Source organism: Protopterus annectens, chromosome 16.part0 (assembly GCF_019279795.1).
Source record: "Protopterus annectens isolate FY-2018-M chromosome 16.part0, PAN1.0, whole genome shotgun sequence".
Classification (NCBI taxonomy): domain Eukaryota; kingdom Metazoa; phylum Chordata; order Ceratodontiformes; family Protopteridae; genus Protopterus; species Protopterus annectens.
Genome location: NC_056750.1, coordinates 564,313,035 through 564,328,645, shown reverse-complemented (window position 1 = coordinate 564,328,645; position 15,611 = coordinate 564,313,035). Strand labels below are relative to the sequence as shown.

At 40.5% G+C, this 15,611-nt stretch overlaps 1 protein-coding gene across 2 annotated transcripts in view; it reads left to right on the top strand.

Annotated features, from left to right (window-relative positions):
• The window catches only part of EXOSC2 (exosome component 2), a 491,325-nt gene that overhangs the window by 262,937 nt on the left and 212,777 nt on the right, over positions 1 to 15,611 (top strand). For both annotated transcript variants that reach the window (XM_044058551.1, XM_044058552.1), the window contains exon 6: positions 11,809 to 11,877. In XM_044058551.1, coding sequence (XP_043914486.1) covers positions 11,809 to 11,877 — 69 coding nt within the window. The remainder of the gene's footprint in view (positions 1 to 11,808; positions 11,878 to 15,611) is intronic.

Here is a 15,611-nt window from a genome sequence, read left to right as displayed (position 1 = left end):
AGATAAAGTGCAATTTTTATAACAATAGAAAACGAGCAGTAACAATAGAAAACAGGCAAACAGATTTAAACAAATTACCCAATTAACCAGTATAAAAGCTCAAAACTGAGCCCTGTTCCAGCAGTCTTCAATCAGACAAGTTCTAATTGCACACTCCTGCCACTAGGTTGCAGGGGAACCTTCTCCAAAAATGATGGTCTGGATTAGTGCTCAGGTTATACAAACAAAACTAGATTCAGCAGGCCTGAATATAGTCTATGCTACAGCAAACAAGGTGAACCAATTTCAGAAAGAAATAGTTCAAATAAGCAGGCACAGTAAGCCTTTAACCAGAAATTCCCAGTTCAGAAGAGCAGAATCTAGCCTCTCCTCCCACAAGAGTGTAGACCACAAACCTTAATGTAAAAATAACTGGCCTGAAGCCCAAGTGCTTAAACCAGAACTAATACACTTTTAGAATGACATACACTGAGCCTTCAATCAAGAATTCCCAACTTAGAAGGATGTAAGCTACCTGTCCTGCTACAACAGTGCAGACCACAGACCTTCTTAATGTAAAACAAGTGGTCTGAAGCCCAAGTGCTTAAACCAACATGCTTAGAGTAACAGTTACAATTTAATCAGGCTGCTACCAAGCAGTAATAAATGCAGCAGAATAAATACATTGAGTACTTTTAAGAAGAGGCAAAAGCAAAATAAGGTAATAAAGTAGGAAGAAACACACATACAGTAAAAGCAGATGAATAAGTGGGTTGGCCTTTTCAAATGTTTTCTCTGTATTAAGTAGAGTGAACACTAGACTGGGAGGGGTGTCCATATTGGATCAGTACTGATCCCCAAAGGAACTTTTCACCGAAGCACAAACAGCTGGGCATACTTCCGTGAAAGCGCTTTTTACCGAAAAAGCACTTTCGCAGATGTATGCCTGCAGCTAGATCATAGTACGGTGCAGATAAGGGAATATTCCCTTTTCCTCACTGTAGTGCAATCTCGGAGTGAGAATATTAAAGTAGGGGGTGTGGGGGGCACAGCCCTATAGAGAGCAGGGGCTTGCTCCCCTGCATAAAAGTAGATTTATTGGGGGGGGGGGGTTGTTTTTTTTAAACGCACTTTAACGAAAGTGCTTTTTCGGTGAAAGCGCTTTCGTTAAAGTGTATTCGGTGATCGTGGATTCAGACTATTGAACTTTCGTTCAATAGTCCTAGATCCGTCTATATATATATATATATATATATATATATATATTTGGATTCACTTGAGAAGCTCGAAATACTGAAATGTCAAAATTCTGTATTTCGAGCCCATAAAGTGGAATCCTGAGAAGAACGGTTTTGAATTTCATGCTTCTGAGGTTTTGCTGTGGTTATGGATTCAGGTAAGTGTGTGTGTGTTAAGGGTTTTGGGTACGGGCTGTGGTGTGCGTGTGTGGAGTATGTAGCTTGTATGGTGTTTTGTATGTGTTTGTATGTAGTGCAACCTCGGAGTGAAAATATTTAAGTAGGGGTGTGGGGGGCAAAGCCCCCCACATGGGGGGTGCAGGGGTGCTTGCCCCCCTGCTTCCATGTAGTAGAGAGCTTGTATTTGTGTGTGGGAGGAAGGTGTGTGTGTGGAGTAGAAGCGCAAAATTCAAAATCTCTGGTGTGCACGATTTTGAATTTCGTGGTTCTGAGTTTTTGTGGTTTTAAAATTTCAACTTTATTGCTTCGAAATACTGAATTTTGACATTTCAGTATTTCGAGGATATAAAGTGAATCTCTATATATATATATATATATATATATATATATATATATATGTATATATATGTGTATGTGTATATATATATATATATATATATGTATATATATATATATATATATATATATATATATATATATATATATATATATATATATATATGTAGGGATTGATATTTTATTACTGCCCTACTGTTTGCATTCAACTTTTATGAACAAACAGGATTCTCTTAATATTTCTGCAGTGAACTTTCGCTGTTGAAAATGATGGCTTGCTTTACTATACAAAAAAATAAAAAAGCTTATCCAGGTCAAATAAAACATGTAAATTGTAATAGAAACAATTCATTATTTCGTTCATAAAATACTGAATGAAAGAATGAATGAACTATGTTGCATCAGGTGTAGCTGTTGGCATTTACCGACTTCCTTTTGATGGTGCTACAGTGAAGGGATGCACTGATCATCAAGATCATTATCTGAGTCTGAAAGAAGTTTTAAACAAAATGAATAGGTTTGAGGCGGCTAAATTAATTATTTTGAGACACCCTTCTTTCATTCAGAAACACTGAATCAACAGGTTAGTAAATAAATGAACGGCACTACTTGCTGGCTTTCCGTCATTGCATTTTTTTTTAAGAACTGCAACAGCAGCCTTCATAGTGGACACTGTCAAAAAATGGCTGTGAACTCTCAGTGGGGGGGGGGGGTTAAAATGCATTGCATATGTAACATGATAGAATGTTAAAATGTATTCCTGCCTCTCTTATTTATGTATTTGTTTGTCCATTTTCATTACCATCAAGACGTCTCCTGTAGCAGATACATAAAGGTACTCTTGACTTGTTAACAAGTGTGAGTGTACCTACCTTTCAGGTAATTTGAAAAACTTCCTGGTTATTAAAAAAAAACTAGGTATTGGATGTCTTTGTTATTAAAGTGGTGCATACCTCTCAACTTATTTTCTCAAAAATTCTGGACAAAGCCAAAAATAATGATGGGGCAAAGGATCAGAATTTGGTACAGTTTTAAATATTGCTCTAATTCAGTTTAAATGTTAATAGAACAACAGGTTTTGCATGAGCCAAACATAAGAATTTCTAAACTTTAACAGAGATTACTGACTGGTATTGTTGTGGATGGAGGAATGGATACTTAGTGGTTTACCAGAAATTCTAAAATTTTAGTAAGGACAAGGCAAAGTATGATGGGGGGAGGGATGATCTGTTATATCGGGAACAGTTGAATGGTATAGTTCTTTGACTTTGTAATTAGGAAATTGCAACATTTTAGCATTTTTTTGAGCAATCAGAGGAGTGACAGTAACAATCTTATCTTTGATTTAAATAGGCATTCTGAAGTTCTGTTTCATCATGGACATAAAAGTCAGGTGCTGTTGTGAAATATTATTTTCTTGAGGCAGCATACCATCCAGCATTTTATTAAAGTGAAACGTGATTTTGTTTTTTCTTCACCAGATAGCTATGTGTACAGTGTATTTTTGAAATATTTTTTTTATCTTAATGTTACTAGCTCAAGAGGGGGATGTAAGCACTAGAGAGTAGTTGCCCAGTACAACCAATCTCCACGCTTTCCAGAGAATTTTTATCTGTATGTATGTGTATATGTTATGTATAGTGTGTGTATATATATATATATATATATATATATATATATATATGTGTATATATATATATATATATATATATATATATATATATGTATATATATATATATATATATATATATGTATGTATGTATTAGTGGCTAACTGATTGTAGTTATCCTTATCATTATTGCACCTTATTCGCCTCATCTACTTTGCCCGCCATGGATTCTGGATCCAGTTTACCTGAACATTCTAGGCCTAAAGTTGACCACATGGTTTCTCAACTTCTGTTGATATCTAGACAGCCTAAGCTCTCCTCCTCTGTCCACCACATTCTTTTGTCCTCCCACAAAGCTTCCACTAGAAAACCTTACAGAAGTAAATGGAAAAGATTTGCTTTTTGGGTGCATTAAGAAGACATTGATCGTTTTCACTACTGGTTCCTAAAGTTCTTGAATTTTTAGCTGCAATTTTCAGTGAAGGTGCTAGCCCTTCTGCCATTAAAGGACAATCAGCTGCCATTTCCAATTTTCATATAGGAGTCAATAATTTATCTGTATCCTCTTCCAAACTTTGTAAAGCCTTTCTAATGGGAGTTTTTCTTGTCAGAGCCCCCATTAAAAGATCCCACTCCTCTGTGGGATTTAAATATTATTTTACAGTCATTGACCAAGTCTTCTTCTGAACATCATCTAAGTGTAAACGAAAAATTTTGACCTGGAAAACTGTCTTTTTAGTGGTCATTACCTCTGCTAGAGGAGTTTCAGAACTATAGGCTCTGTCTTCCAAGCCTCCTTATTTGATTTTTCATAAGAATAGGGTATTCTTACGCATCAACCCCCTTCCTTTATTGCTAATGTGGTGTCAGTACCCAACATTAATCAGGTTATCAACCTTCCAGTTTTCTTTCCAAACGTCTTACATAAAGGAGAGTATATGTTACACCTTTTGGATTTTCACTGGCAACTACGGTTTCATCTGCATAAAATTTCAGGAAATCAGAACAGTTATTATTTTCTTTTTCAGAATCAAAATTAGGCAAACCAATTTCTAAAGTTACTTTAGCTTAATGTATTACCTTTGTTTACGAAAAATTGGGTTTGTCTTTACCAAAAACCAGTAAAAGCCCATTCCACCAGGTCTATGGCAGCAACTTCAGCCTTTTTATCTAGATCTTGATTGGATGATATTTGTGCAGCACAACTTGGGCTAATCCTCATACCTTTATACTCATTACATAGTGGATCTGATCTCTAGAGGAAGAGCAGCCTTTGGCTCAGCGGTGCTTAGGAATATCCTTCCTTAGAGTTCTCCTGGGATTTAGATAGTTGGGGACTTTGTCCCACTTGTTGAGGAATGAATGAAAATAACATCAGATAAAAAGTTATGTACTCGCCATAATGTTCCATCTGTGTTGTCCATTTTCATTTTTCCTCAACTACCCTCCCTCCAGCACCTTACCAATTTGACTTTTGGCAGGATTGAAAGATGCTGAAAGAGCCAGCGCTCCTTTATTTGAGCACTGGATGCTGTTATTTCATCATCTTTTATGTTGTACAGTTTAAAGGTCAGCAAACAAGATCTGAGGTATGTTAGGGGACTAGTGCATTGTGAGTAAGGGAGGAGCTTCAGAGTTTGTGTTCCAAAAGCTGGAAAAAGTGTCCAAGTCTGTTCTGAGCCAGTTGTTGAGGAAGAATGAAAATGGACAACACAGGTGGAACGTTATGGTGAGTACATAACTTTTTTCCCCCGACCATTGTTGTCTCACGATGGTCAAAAGAGGGAGCTATCAACCCAAATTTCTATGTCTCTGACTACATTTCATTTTGAATTAGTGTGATGTATATGTCGTTTGATGAGAGAGGCTGTCTGCTGGAATTGGCAATACTACACATTTTAGCATTTAGTTTGAACTTATTTTTAGTACACAAAAAGTTTATTAGAACGTTCATGCTGGGGAGTTTGGATGACAGAGGGTGAATAACTCATACTTTGCAGTTATCTGCAAACTTTGTTAACCATAAGTCTTGGCTGTCTGCTTCAAGATCTGAAATGTGTGGGACAGAAAAGGAGAGGTCCCAGTACAGAGTCTGTAGGACAGAAAAAGAAAGGTCCTAGCACTGAGTCCTGAGAGAGCAACTGCTGTTCAGCTTCATACTTTCTGATGAGACTCCTGCCACTCCCATTGTGTGGGTTCTGTGTTTCATCCAGTTTGGTATCCATCTTAGGACACATGGGTTGATTTTCTAGCACATTCAGCTTCTGTATGATGACCGTGTTGATAATGTTTTGAAGGCCTTGGCCTAGTTAAGGTACACTATGCGTGCTACATGGTCACTGTGTACGGACTGTTACCCTTTCAAAGAAGTTAACCAGATTCAGTAGACAGGATCTACCCCATCATAAAACAAACCGTTAGGTAAATTATAATAAGATTCTTGATACTGCAGTTATTGAGGTCAATTATAATGCATTCCATGGCTTTGCAGGTGACACATGCAAGACTAATAGGTCTGTAATTACCTGGGTTTTTGTGGTAAGACCACCCTTATGGGAGAGGTATCATGGCTGCAGTGCACTGATCATCAAGGATAAAATCAGTAGCTAAACTTGGGTTAACCATTTTAAGGTGTGGATCTGCAAGGGCATGTTTAACCATATTAATTAGCCAACAAGGGTATATTCTTACATCCCATGAGGAAATGTTTATGATTTTGGTTATCAGTTTCAGTAAATGATGCTTACAGATAATTGGAGTAGTAAGGGATTCATGTATTTCAGGAGTTTGTGTACAAGTCCATAGAGTTTAGGTGGCACTGAATTTGTTTGCAAGGATGTTGGCAGTGTGTCTTGTGTCAGAATAGGAAGCATTATATCTGAAGTAGTTAACTTCATTTGATCAGCAACCTGTGAGTTTCGGATCCAACACGGATCCACGCCGGCAGCATACCAAGCAAAAAGATCCGAGCTCCAAGCTCCTTCCCCATACTACACTGCAACCTCCTTCCAATCCCCAGATCTCATTTGCCATGGCTTTGCCAAGCACGGGATTCGTCGAGCTCCAGGCAAGTGTAGCAGTCTTTTACTACCTACTTCTTTTTTAGTCTAGATTTTGTGTGTGTCTGTATATTAGCTCTTTTCTTTGTGCGTCCATTCTCCCTAGCCTTTATCTCCCCTTCACCTTTGGTAGTTGTCCACCCCTTAGTAGGCCCCTTTTCCCTCCTTCTGGTGTGCATGGACCTTATTGGAAAGCGGACTTTTGCTTCAGCTACCTTCTCTATAAGGGTACTAAATTACTTGGCCCATGTAATCAGACTGCAGCGGGACCTGGTCAAAGAGTACGCTGAGTCTCCCCAGAGTCCATGTCGGCCGAGGATAAATGGACTTTCTCTGCTCGTATGGCCACTCTCAAGTCAGTGTCTAATACTTCTATGCGGCTATTTTCCCATGCCACGGAGGGAGCCACTAAAGCTAGCTGGTCCGATATCGCCTTAAGGCGTCATGCCTGGCTTCGACTTTGCGATTTCTCGGAGTCCTTCAAGGCGTCTTTTGTGAATGCACCCTTTGACGGGTCAACCCTGTTCAGGAAGACCGTCCGTGAGACACTGGACCAGAGCGAGAAAGACGGAAAAACACTGTTGGCTGTCGGAATCCGCTTCTCTACACCCCCTCAAAGGTCCTTCTCCAGGAACCAGCGAGGGCAGAAGAAGATGTGGTTCCGGAAATCTCAGCAGGCCCGGGACGCTCAGGACTCTTCCTCTCCCAGAGGCAGAGGGGGACAAGGTGGACGCTGGCCCAGAGGCAGAGGGGGACTGAAGAACTTCGGGTCACGGGAACCCTTTTCCGACTGACCTGCACAGCAGCCCTGAGGGATTGCCCGACTGCTCCTCTCTGGAGGCAGTTGGGGGGCGTTTTTCAAGGCACCTGGCTCAGTGGGAGTCCTTCACGACAGATCGCTGGGTGCTTCAGATAATATCCAGAGGCTATTCAATCCCCTTCATAAACAAGCCCCCTTACTCAAGGCGCCTCCCAGATGTCCCACCCACTCAAAGGGTGGCCGCGGCTTTGGAAATAAAAAAGCTGTCGGTCCAACATACTGGCAGACAAATTGAGCAGAATTATCCTCTCTCCTTACGGGTGGTCTCTGAATCCTTGTGTAATGGAACAAATCTTCCTCAAGTGGGGTCAGCCTTGCTGCGTTCTTTTTGCATCGCCTTCCAACACGAAGTGCAGCGAGTTTTTCGCTCTAATTCCTCCTTTGGGGTAAGCCCCCAGAGACGTTCTAGTCCATGCTTGGCTGCCCGGTCTTCATGCATATCCTGCACTTCCGCTTATGACAAAATTTTTGCAGAAAGCTTGCTGGTTGGGGAGCAAGATTATCCTCATAGCCCCATTCTGGCCTCATCAAGTCTGGTTCCCTTGCATGCAGTGTCATCTCATAGCTCTACTCTGGATCTTGGATCCCATTCCGGATCTGATTTCTCATCCCTCGGGAATGGCTCCTCCGAACCTGGATGGTCTGAAACTCTCGGCTTGGCTGATCCAGTTTCCCTAGTTGCCAGGACTCCCGGTATCTCTTCCTGAGTCAAGTGTATCCTGGTGGCGGCACATAAACCCTCTACCAGGAAGATTTACAGTAGCAAATGGAAACGTTTTTCCATTTGGGCTTCACGAAAGAACTTGGATCCTTTTACCGCTCCTATTCCAGCGGTACTGGAATTCTTATCTCATATTTTTCAGCAAGGGGTCAGTTCATCTACTGTGAAGGTTCAGCTGGCTGCCATTTCCATATTGGGGACAACTTTGGTTCTCTTGCTGCTGCCAGAATTTGTAAGGCCTTTCTAAAAGGCACTTTTCTTTTGAGACCCCCTGTTAGAAATTCATCCCCGCCATGGGATCTGACCTTAGTTCTTCAGGCGTTAGTAGCGCCTCCGTTCGAACCCGCAGCTTCCGTTGATCTGAAGTTTTTGTCATGGAAGATTGCTTTTTTGGTAGACATTACTTCAGCCAGGAGAGTGTTGGAGCTTCAGGCTCTCTGTATCAAACCTCCATACCTTGTGTTTCATAAGGATAGGGTATCTCTCAGGACTAATCCCTCTTTTCTCCCTAAAGTTGCTTCTGAGACCAACATTAATCAGTCCATTAATTTTCCTGTCTTTTTCCCTAATTTCCAGAACTAAGGAGAATATAAACTTCATTTGCTGGATGTTCACAGACAGTTACGTTTTTATTTGCACAGGAGGACTGTCTTTCGTAAATCTGATCAACTTTTTGTCTCCTTTGCTAAGCCTTTTCTAGGGAAACCAGTTTCATAGGTGACTCTCGCCAGGTGGAATTTTGAGTTGTATCCTACAAGCATACAGAGAGTCTGGCTTACCAGAACCAATGGGAGTTCATGCTCATTCTACGCGTTCTAAGGCAACGTCTGCTACATTCTGGTCTAGAGTTTCCCTGGATGACATTTGTTCAGCGGCTACCTGGGCATTCTCTCACACCTTTATTTCTCATTATAAACTGGATTTGGTGTCTAGAGGAAGGGCTGCCTTTGGCTCTGCAGTGCTCCGGAATATCCTTCCTTAAGGAGCTCCCAAGATTTCGGGTAGCTGGGGGCTCTGTCCCACAGGTTGCTGATCAAATGAAGTTAACTACTTCAGATAAGTTATGTACTCACCATAACGTTCCATCTGAGTAGGTAAACTTCATTTGTCAGCAACCGTCCCTCCCTCCTTCCCCCTGACCTTGATGGTTATTTAGCTGAGCTCGAGGTTTGGACTTGTGAGCTTTACTTTGTCCTCGAGTCAGGTGTCTCAGGTTGTTAGTTTGTTTTGTTATTATGTGCAGGTGGCAAACGTGATCTGAGGATTGGAAGGAGGTTGCAGTGTAGTATGGGTAAGGAGGAGGAGCTTGGAGCTCGGATCTTTTTGCTTGGTATGCTGCCGGCTCGGATCTGTGTTGGATCCGAAACCCACAGGTTGCTGACAAATGAAGTTTACCTACTCCAGATGGAATGTTATGGTGAGTACATAACTTCTTTTTTTAATACATTCAGGCAATATATGATATTGTTTCTCAGGTTTCTGACATAGCTAAAGTTTATAATTATCCTTTGTTTCAGGAACCAGCATAATGTCATGAGCTCCTTTACTGGACCTGGTAGTGGTCTTCAGTTTTTTGTAATTTTTTTTTCTATTAGTCTTAAAAAGAAGTTTGGATGTGCTGTATAATTTAAGGAGTTTCTTTTGTTGTAGTGTTTAGTTATGGTAGTGGCCTACCAGGGTGGTTTGTATTTGAATTTTCCTTGATTTCTTTGTTCTGGTAGGGATTGTTAGCTCTGTGCGTTTTTCTAAATGGGTGTATAGTTCCTTACAGAACAGTGAAACGTGTTTTGCAGTATCATAATCATATGTGTTGCAGTCAAAGGTGAACTGACATTTCATCATAGGGCAGGTGGAGGTCGGCGTGTTTATAGTCTTTACATTCAGTAGTGTTTTTATAGGTGCTTTTTGAAGTTTACATCAGAAAGTTGCACATTTGTGGTCTAACTTCACTGGGAAAAGAGATAACAGATGAATAATGCAAAGGACAGATTGGTAAGAATCATGTCAGTAATGTGTCATCTAGTAATTTGTTTACTGAGTACTCGGGCGACTTTTTGTTTATACATTCTTGGAATTGTGGGTCATATCCTACATTGAAAAGTAGGTGTCACAGTTTATTAAAGGGTAGTTAAGGTCACCCAAAGTAATGGAGTGTTTACTCTTATAGAGACCATTTAATATACTGAGGAATCTTACGTGGTCATCAGGGGACAAGGAAGATTTTCAATGGCAAGCTATTAAATGGTAACAAATCTTGTCTAAAGTGACCTGTGGTTTACCGAGTACAGATTGTGGGTCTCTTGGGATCTGCTTGGAGGTAATATGTTCCTTGATAAACACCGAGACTCTACCACAATTTCCCCTGGGTTTGGAGACATGAAAATCAGTAAATCCAGATATGGGGGAGTACTTTCTTTTCATTTAAGCCAACTGTCAGTAACTTCACACACACGGATGCTTTCCAGTTGCAAGAGTGGCTCAAGACCAGGTGATTTATTGTTTAGACTACTGATTTCAGGACTTGTGTATTGCTTATGTTGAAACTGGGATATCTTTCCTGTTGAGGGCTGACTGGGCATTTCTTCTTGTTCTGTTACTCGGTGCACTTGCTCTGTGGTTCATGTCAGTTAGACACTGTAGTTAGGTTACCTGTCCTGGAGTAGATGTCCATGTCTCCATGATGCTTTTGAGCTTGGTTCTTTCTTCACTGATGTCTTTGGTTGTTTTTTTCTTCCTTTCTTTGAGAGCATTGTTTTACTTGGTTGGTGTCCAACCTAAGTGTAGACTTACTGCAAATGGCCACTTAAATTTAAATACAATATGTGTGCAGGTGTTCACTGTTTTATTTTGAGACAGCCTTCTGTGCTTCCTTTCCACTCGCCTCCATCCCTTTTTATGTTCTCTTGTACAAGACAGGATCTCTTGGCCATGTGTATCAAAGAGATTAATTGGTGAAAGTGAATATTTCAAGTTATAATTTTTATCCTGGCTTATTCCATTTGTACATTTCATCCTTACTTTGTGGCGTCAGAAACTTAGGGATTCTATGTGTATACATTTTGAGAGTCCTAGGAGAGCAAGTGCAGAACTTCAAGATCAAGAAAAAACTAACCTTAGTGGGAATTGCCAAGGAGGAGAACCCAAGTAGAGCCAGTGATGATGAGCACTCGTGTATGTAGATATTGCAGCGGTAGTCTTTAAGATCATACTGTGCCATCTCATTCTTCTTGCCATGTTGACATTTAGACACTGGATCATGGTACTGTCTTCATCCTGTTTCCTTTGCTGGTTCCCATGCAGGGATCCTTAAGTTGTGCTGTGTGTGGAGAAACTGAGGAGAGAAGTATGTGCTGTTTGTGTTTACATAATTAATCGAGGTTCTAGTTATCTCATTGTTGACATAGCTGCAATTCCAAAGATGTTATCTGATGAAAGAGATTTGTATCAGAAATGGTCTGTTATGCTGAACCCTTTCAAAACTGTTCTTTCCAGTGGCATATTTCCTTTTCATAGGTGATGTACCTGAACTTTCTTTGGCATAAGAATGTCTTTGGTCCTTGATTATAGTAAAGATTAAATCTATCAGAGTCATGTTAGGTAGCAGTCACTGCTTAAGAAGTGTCCATTTTTAGTAACAGTAGCAGTAGTAGCTTTCATCTTTTGAAAGATGGAAGGAATATTGTCATTTTAATGCCACTGTGGAAAATGTATTGTAACTGAAGTTACCATTTTGGTATTAATTCTGTTTAGAAAATATGCACATCTCCTTTTCGTCTGCAGTACTGTTGGAGATTTTCTAAATGTACAAAGTGCTGAGTTCAACTCCTTGTATTGGCTGTTGTATGTACTTAACTTGCTTTGACAGGCAGAAGTGCAGGCTGTATATTCTGATGGAGCCTTATCACTGCATACCAGAAGTCTGAAGTATGGAAAGGTAGTGTATATTCTTGAAAGTGATCATTTTTGATTTTTTTGCAATGACTTACACATGACTGTATATTAAAACTGTCTTCTATATTGATATATTATTTGTAATGTACCTAAATCTTGAAATGTTTAATCAGGTGTGTCCCACTTAAATGTACATTTTCACTGACGTCATAACTCTGGCCTGACTACTTTGCATAGCATCATGCAGATTACAGGTAAAGATTTCAAAACTCGTAAGTTATAGCCTTGTTTTTGAAGCTCTTCACTGTAAGCATTCCTGCCAGCCACATTTTGGTATGCAGTGTTTTGAGAGAGACCGGTATACCATGCAATATATCTGAAGCATGGTGAGATTAAATAGTGTTTTCTGACTTGGGTAAGTCATCATCTTAAAATTGTTGGTAAGTCCAACACTTTCTGTGTGGAAAAGTATGCTTATAGGCTTGGCCATATTTTATTTTCTCAAGAACCAAACTTGGTGTGATTTACTGAAGAATAGTGTTTTTTAACCTCCCACAATGCTTAACTGGTTCTACTCCTGTTTGCTCGCACAGAACATGAAAAAGGGAAAGTCTGATTTCAGATCCACATAAACCCGCAAGAGGACTGGCATTTCTCAGGTTATAGTTCACCTCATATTGTAGTACAGATCAAGAGAATAGGGAACATGATCACTTTGGGGAAAAAAAGTTTACATGGCAGCAGCCCTGGCTTTCTGGGATATAAATTGCCAGATTCACATGGTAAAATAGCCAGGAGAGCTCTTCACTGAGTTCAAGACAAAAAAATTGAAGTTCACTTTTGCTGCTTAGAAGGCAAAGCCTTTGAAAGTAGCCCATTTATGTTTTTAGGTTAGTAAATCTGCAATTAATTGTGCCTGCAGTACTGTACATTCCGCATCCAGAGTAGGTGCAACAGGGTCAGCCATAAGGAGACATAACTGGCTTGAGGATATGTAAAAGGAGAGATCTATAATACCTGTTCAGCAGTGGTTTGCTGTTTGGACTTCCTGACTTTGTAGGGTTTCAGAAAACAGAGGGGGAACAGTCTGCTCTGTAAGGCAATTATTTTTTCCTCAGTGGCACATTCTGTAGGAACTACCTGCCCCTGCTGACGCAGGCAAGGTAAAAAGAAGCAGCCAACCCCACTGATGAGAAGCCATGACTACTCAGTGCTGTTCTCCCCCATCCCCTACACAACTTCTTCGACCCTCATGAAGCAATCACAATTGTCCTGATCTGAATAAAACAGGGCTTTCTATTGAAATGTCAAGCTAATAGTCTTGTTAGGTTTATTCTTATACCAGTGGAAAAACATTACTCAGTTCAAGAGATTCCTTCAGGTGGTAGTGCAGCAACATAGGCTACATTTTCAGGGAAAGCCAAACTTAACAGGAATTCTGCCATTTCCAAAGGAACAAAAAAACTGGTCGTAGGAACTTCTACTTCAGGGAGTCCTGGAAAGGGTCCTGTTGAAGAAAACCCCAGTTTTCTATCAGCACTGTTCTTAGTACCCAAGAAAGATTGCCCTTGATTGCATTGTGGATTTGTCTGTGATAAATACATACCTAAAAGTTTTAGAATTCAGGATGTTAGTCTTGCAGACCCTTTTTAATCCTGCTTTTCCCAGAAGAGCTCATTGTCACTTTAAAGCACAGGGATTTCTCCCCATATGCTTGCATTCCCAGGGACCACAAGGCAGGGGAAAATCATAGCCATTGTTTGTCTTTTGAATTGGCTGCTGCACCTATGATCATTAAAAAATAATGATCTCCAGTTATAGTGTATTACAGATTCAAGGGCATCTATTTTTACAGATATCTACGTAAAATGTCAGGACCTGCTAGGATGAGTCCAGAAACAAGGAGACTGAGTGGCCAGAAAGCAGACATATGTATACCAAGACAGAGAAGGGTGTTTCTCTAATTCCATTTTCTCCAAATTTTGGCGATCTCTGAGTTTGTGTATGTAACTGTGTGAGGGGCCTGCTGCCCATATTGGGGAGTGGGGGTGGCTGTTCAGGGAGGTTTGCCCCTCTGCAAAAAAAGATTAAAAGAGAAGAGTGATCTATCAGATTTGCACTTTTTCTGTTTTTCTCAACTTGTCAGCACTCAGTGTTTTGAGTACTGACATTTCAATAGAAAGCCCTGCTTTATTCAGATCCAGTCTCAGGAAGTGGTAGAAGAGGGTACTGCAGTTCACAGTAAACTGCTTCCAAACTCTGGGTCTCTTAAGCAACTTCACCAGACCACTTCCATTTTTTTAAGAAGATATTCCAAACCCCACTCTTGGACACTATGCCAGAGGGCTTTCCTCCCTCAGGACAAGACGTTCTTGACAAAGTACTTTCAGAATGTTTCTCAGAAGACTGTCACAGCATGACACTTCCTGTGATCATTGAGGTATGTTATGATCCTGATGATACCCTTAGCAATACTGCATATGAGAAAGCAGCATTGGTAGCTATGAAACACCTAATACCAACTCAGTTCTGCCATGGAGGAGATAATTTTCATCCTGCCAAGGTTCTGGCAAGAATTATAATGGTGAGTACAGGAAGTACAGACTAAGTATAAACACCACTAAGACTGCGACCATAGATACCATAGACAAAGACTGAAGAGCACCCACCTAGAACAGCTGTCATGGGAAGAAGGGCATCAACATAAAAGGGATGATGGCAGAGATCCAAGCTCTCAGAGCTTTCAAGCCAATGTGGAAGCCAGGAAATTTACATCTAATTACAGCAGCAGGATATTAATGTGGTACATTAGCAGTGAGGTAGGGAGTACCCTCTTTGCAGATTGCCAGTGACTTCTTGTAAATTATCCCTAGAGTCATGCATGCATGTAAGGGCCATCCTACATCTTGTTCCAGCAAAATTCATTGGCAGATCACCACAAGTGAATGCTGGACATGGAACTTCTTTCTGCAGTTGACCCACAGATGGGATGTGCCAGAAGTAAACCTTTTTGCTTCTCTGAGCACCAGGCGGCTGAAAAAGTTCAGCTCCTGAGCAGCAAAAAAATAGGGTTTTGCAGTGGATGCCTTCTTCAGTTGGATGGTCTGTTTCTGTACACCTTCCTTCTGATCTCTGTACTACATGTGGTGATCAAGAATATAAAGATGGATGAGGGCCAAGGATACTGCTGATAGCACTGTTTTGGCCCAGGCAGAATTGTTTTTCCCTCCAGCTGGAGATGTCAGTGGAGAAACTGTTACCTCAGCAGGTAGGTCTCTTGACCCAACAAAAAGGGCTCTTGGAACCTTGAAAGTCCATAGATCTGTGGACTTTGAAGATAACAGCATGTGTGGTATGACTGTGTTCCCATTTAAGCACTGTTTTACAGACAAAATAAGGGAAACTAGAAAGCAGGAAGTGTTGCACAGTTAAATTAATTGATTTTCTGTTTGAAACCAAAGGAAGAATCAAGCCCTTTTTCAGCAATGATGTATTTGATTCTGCAGTACCTGTCAGAAGTGTACTGGTCAGGGCAGGCGTATACCAAGGTGAAGGCACATCTTTCAGTCATTTCAGCCTGCTTGCCTATGGATTCCCATCTAGCATTATTACTATAAGTGGAACAGTAGCTTATGGGTATTCTGCATTTGAGATCACTTAAGTAAATATGCTACTTTTGCATAGGTCTTAACTTTTGTCCTGGAAGAAGTCATGCAAGCACCTCTTGAACCAGCAATTGCAGCACCCCTAAATTTCCTGAAATGGAAAATGGCTCAT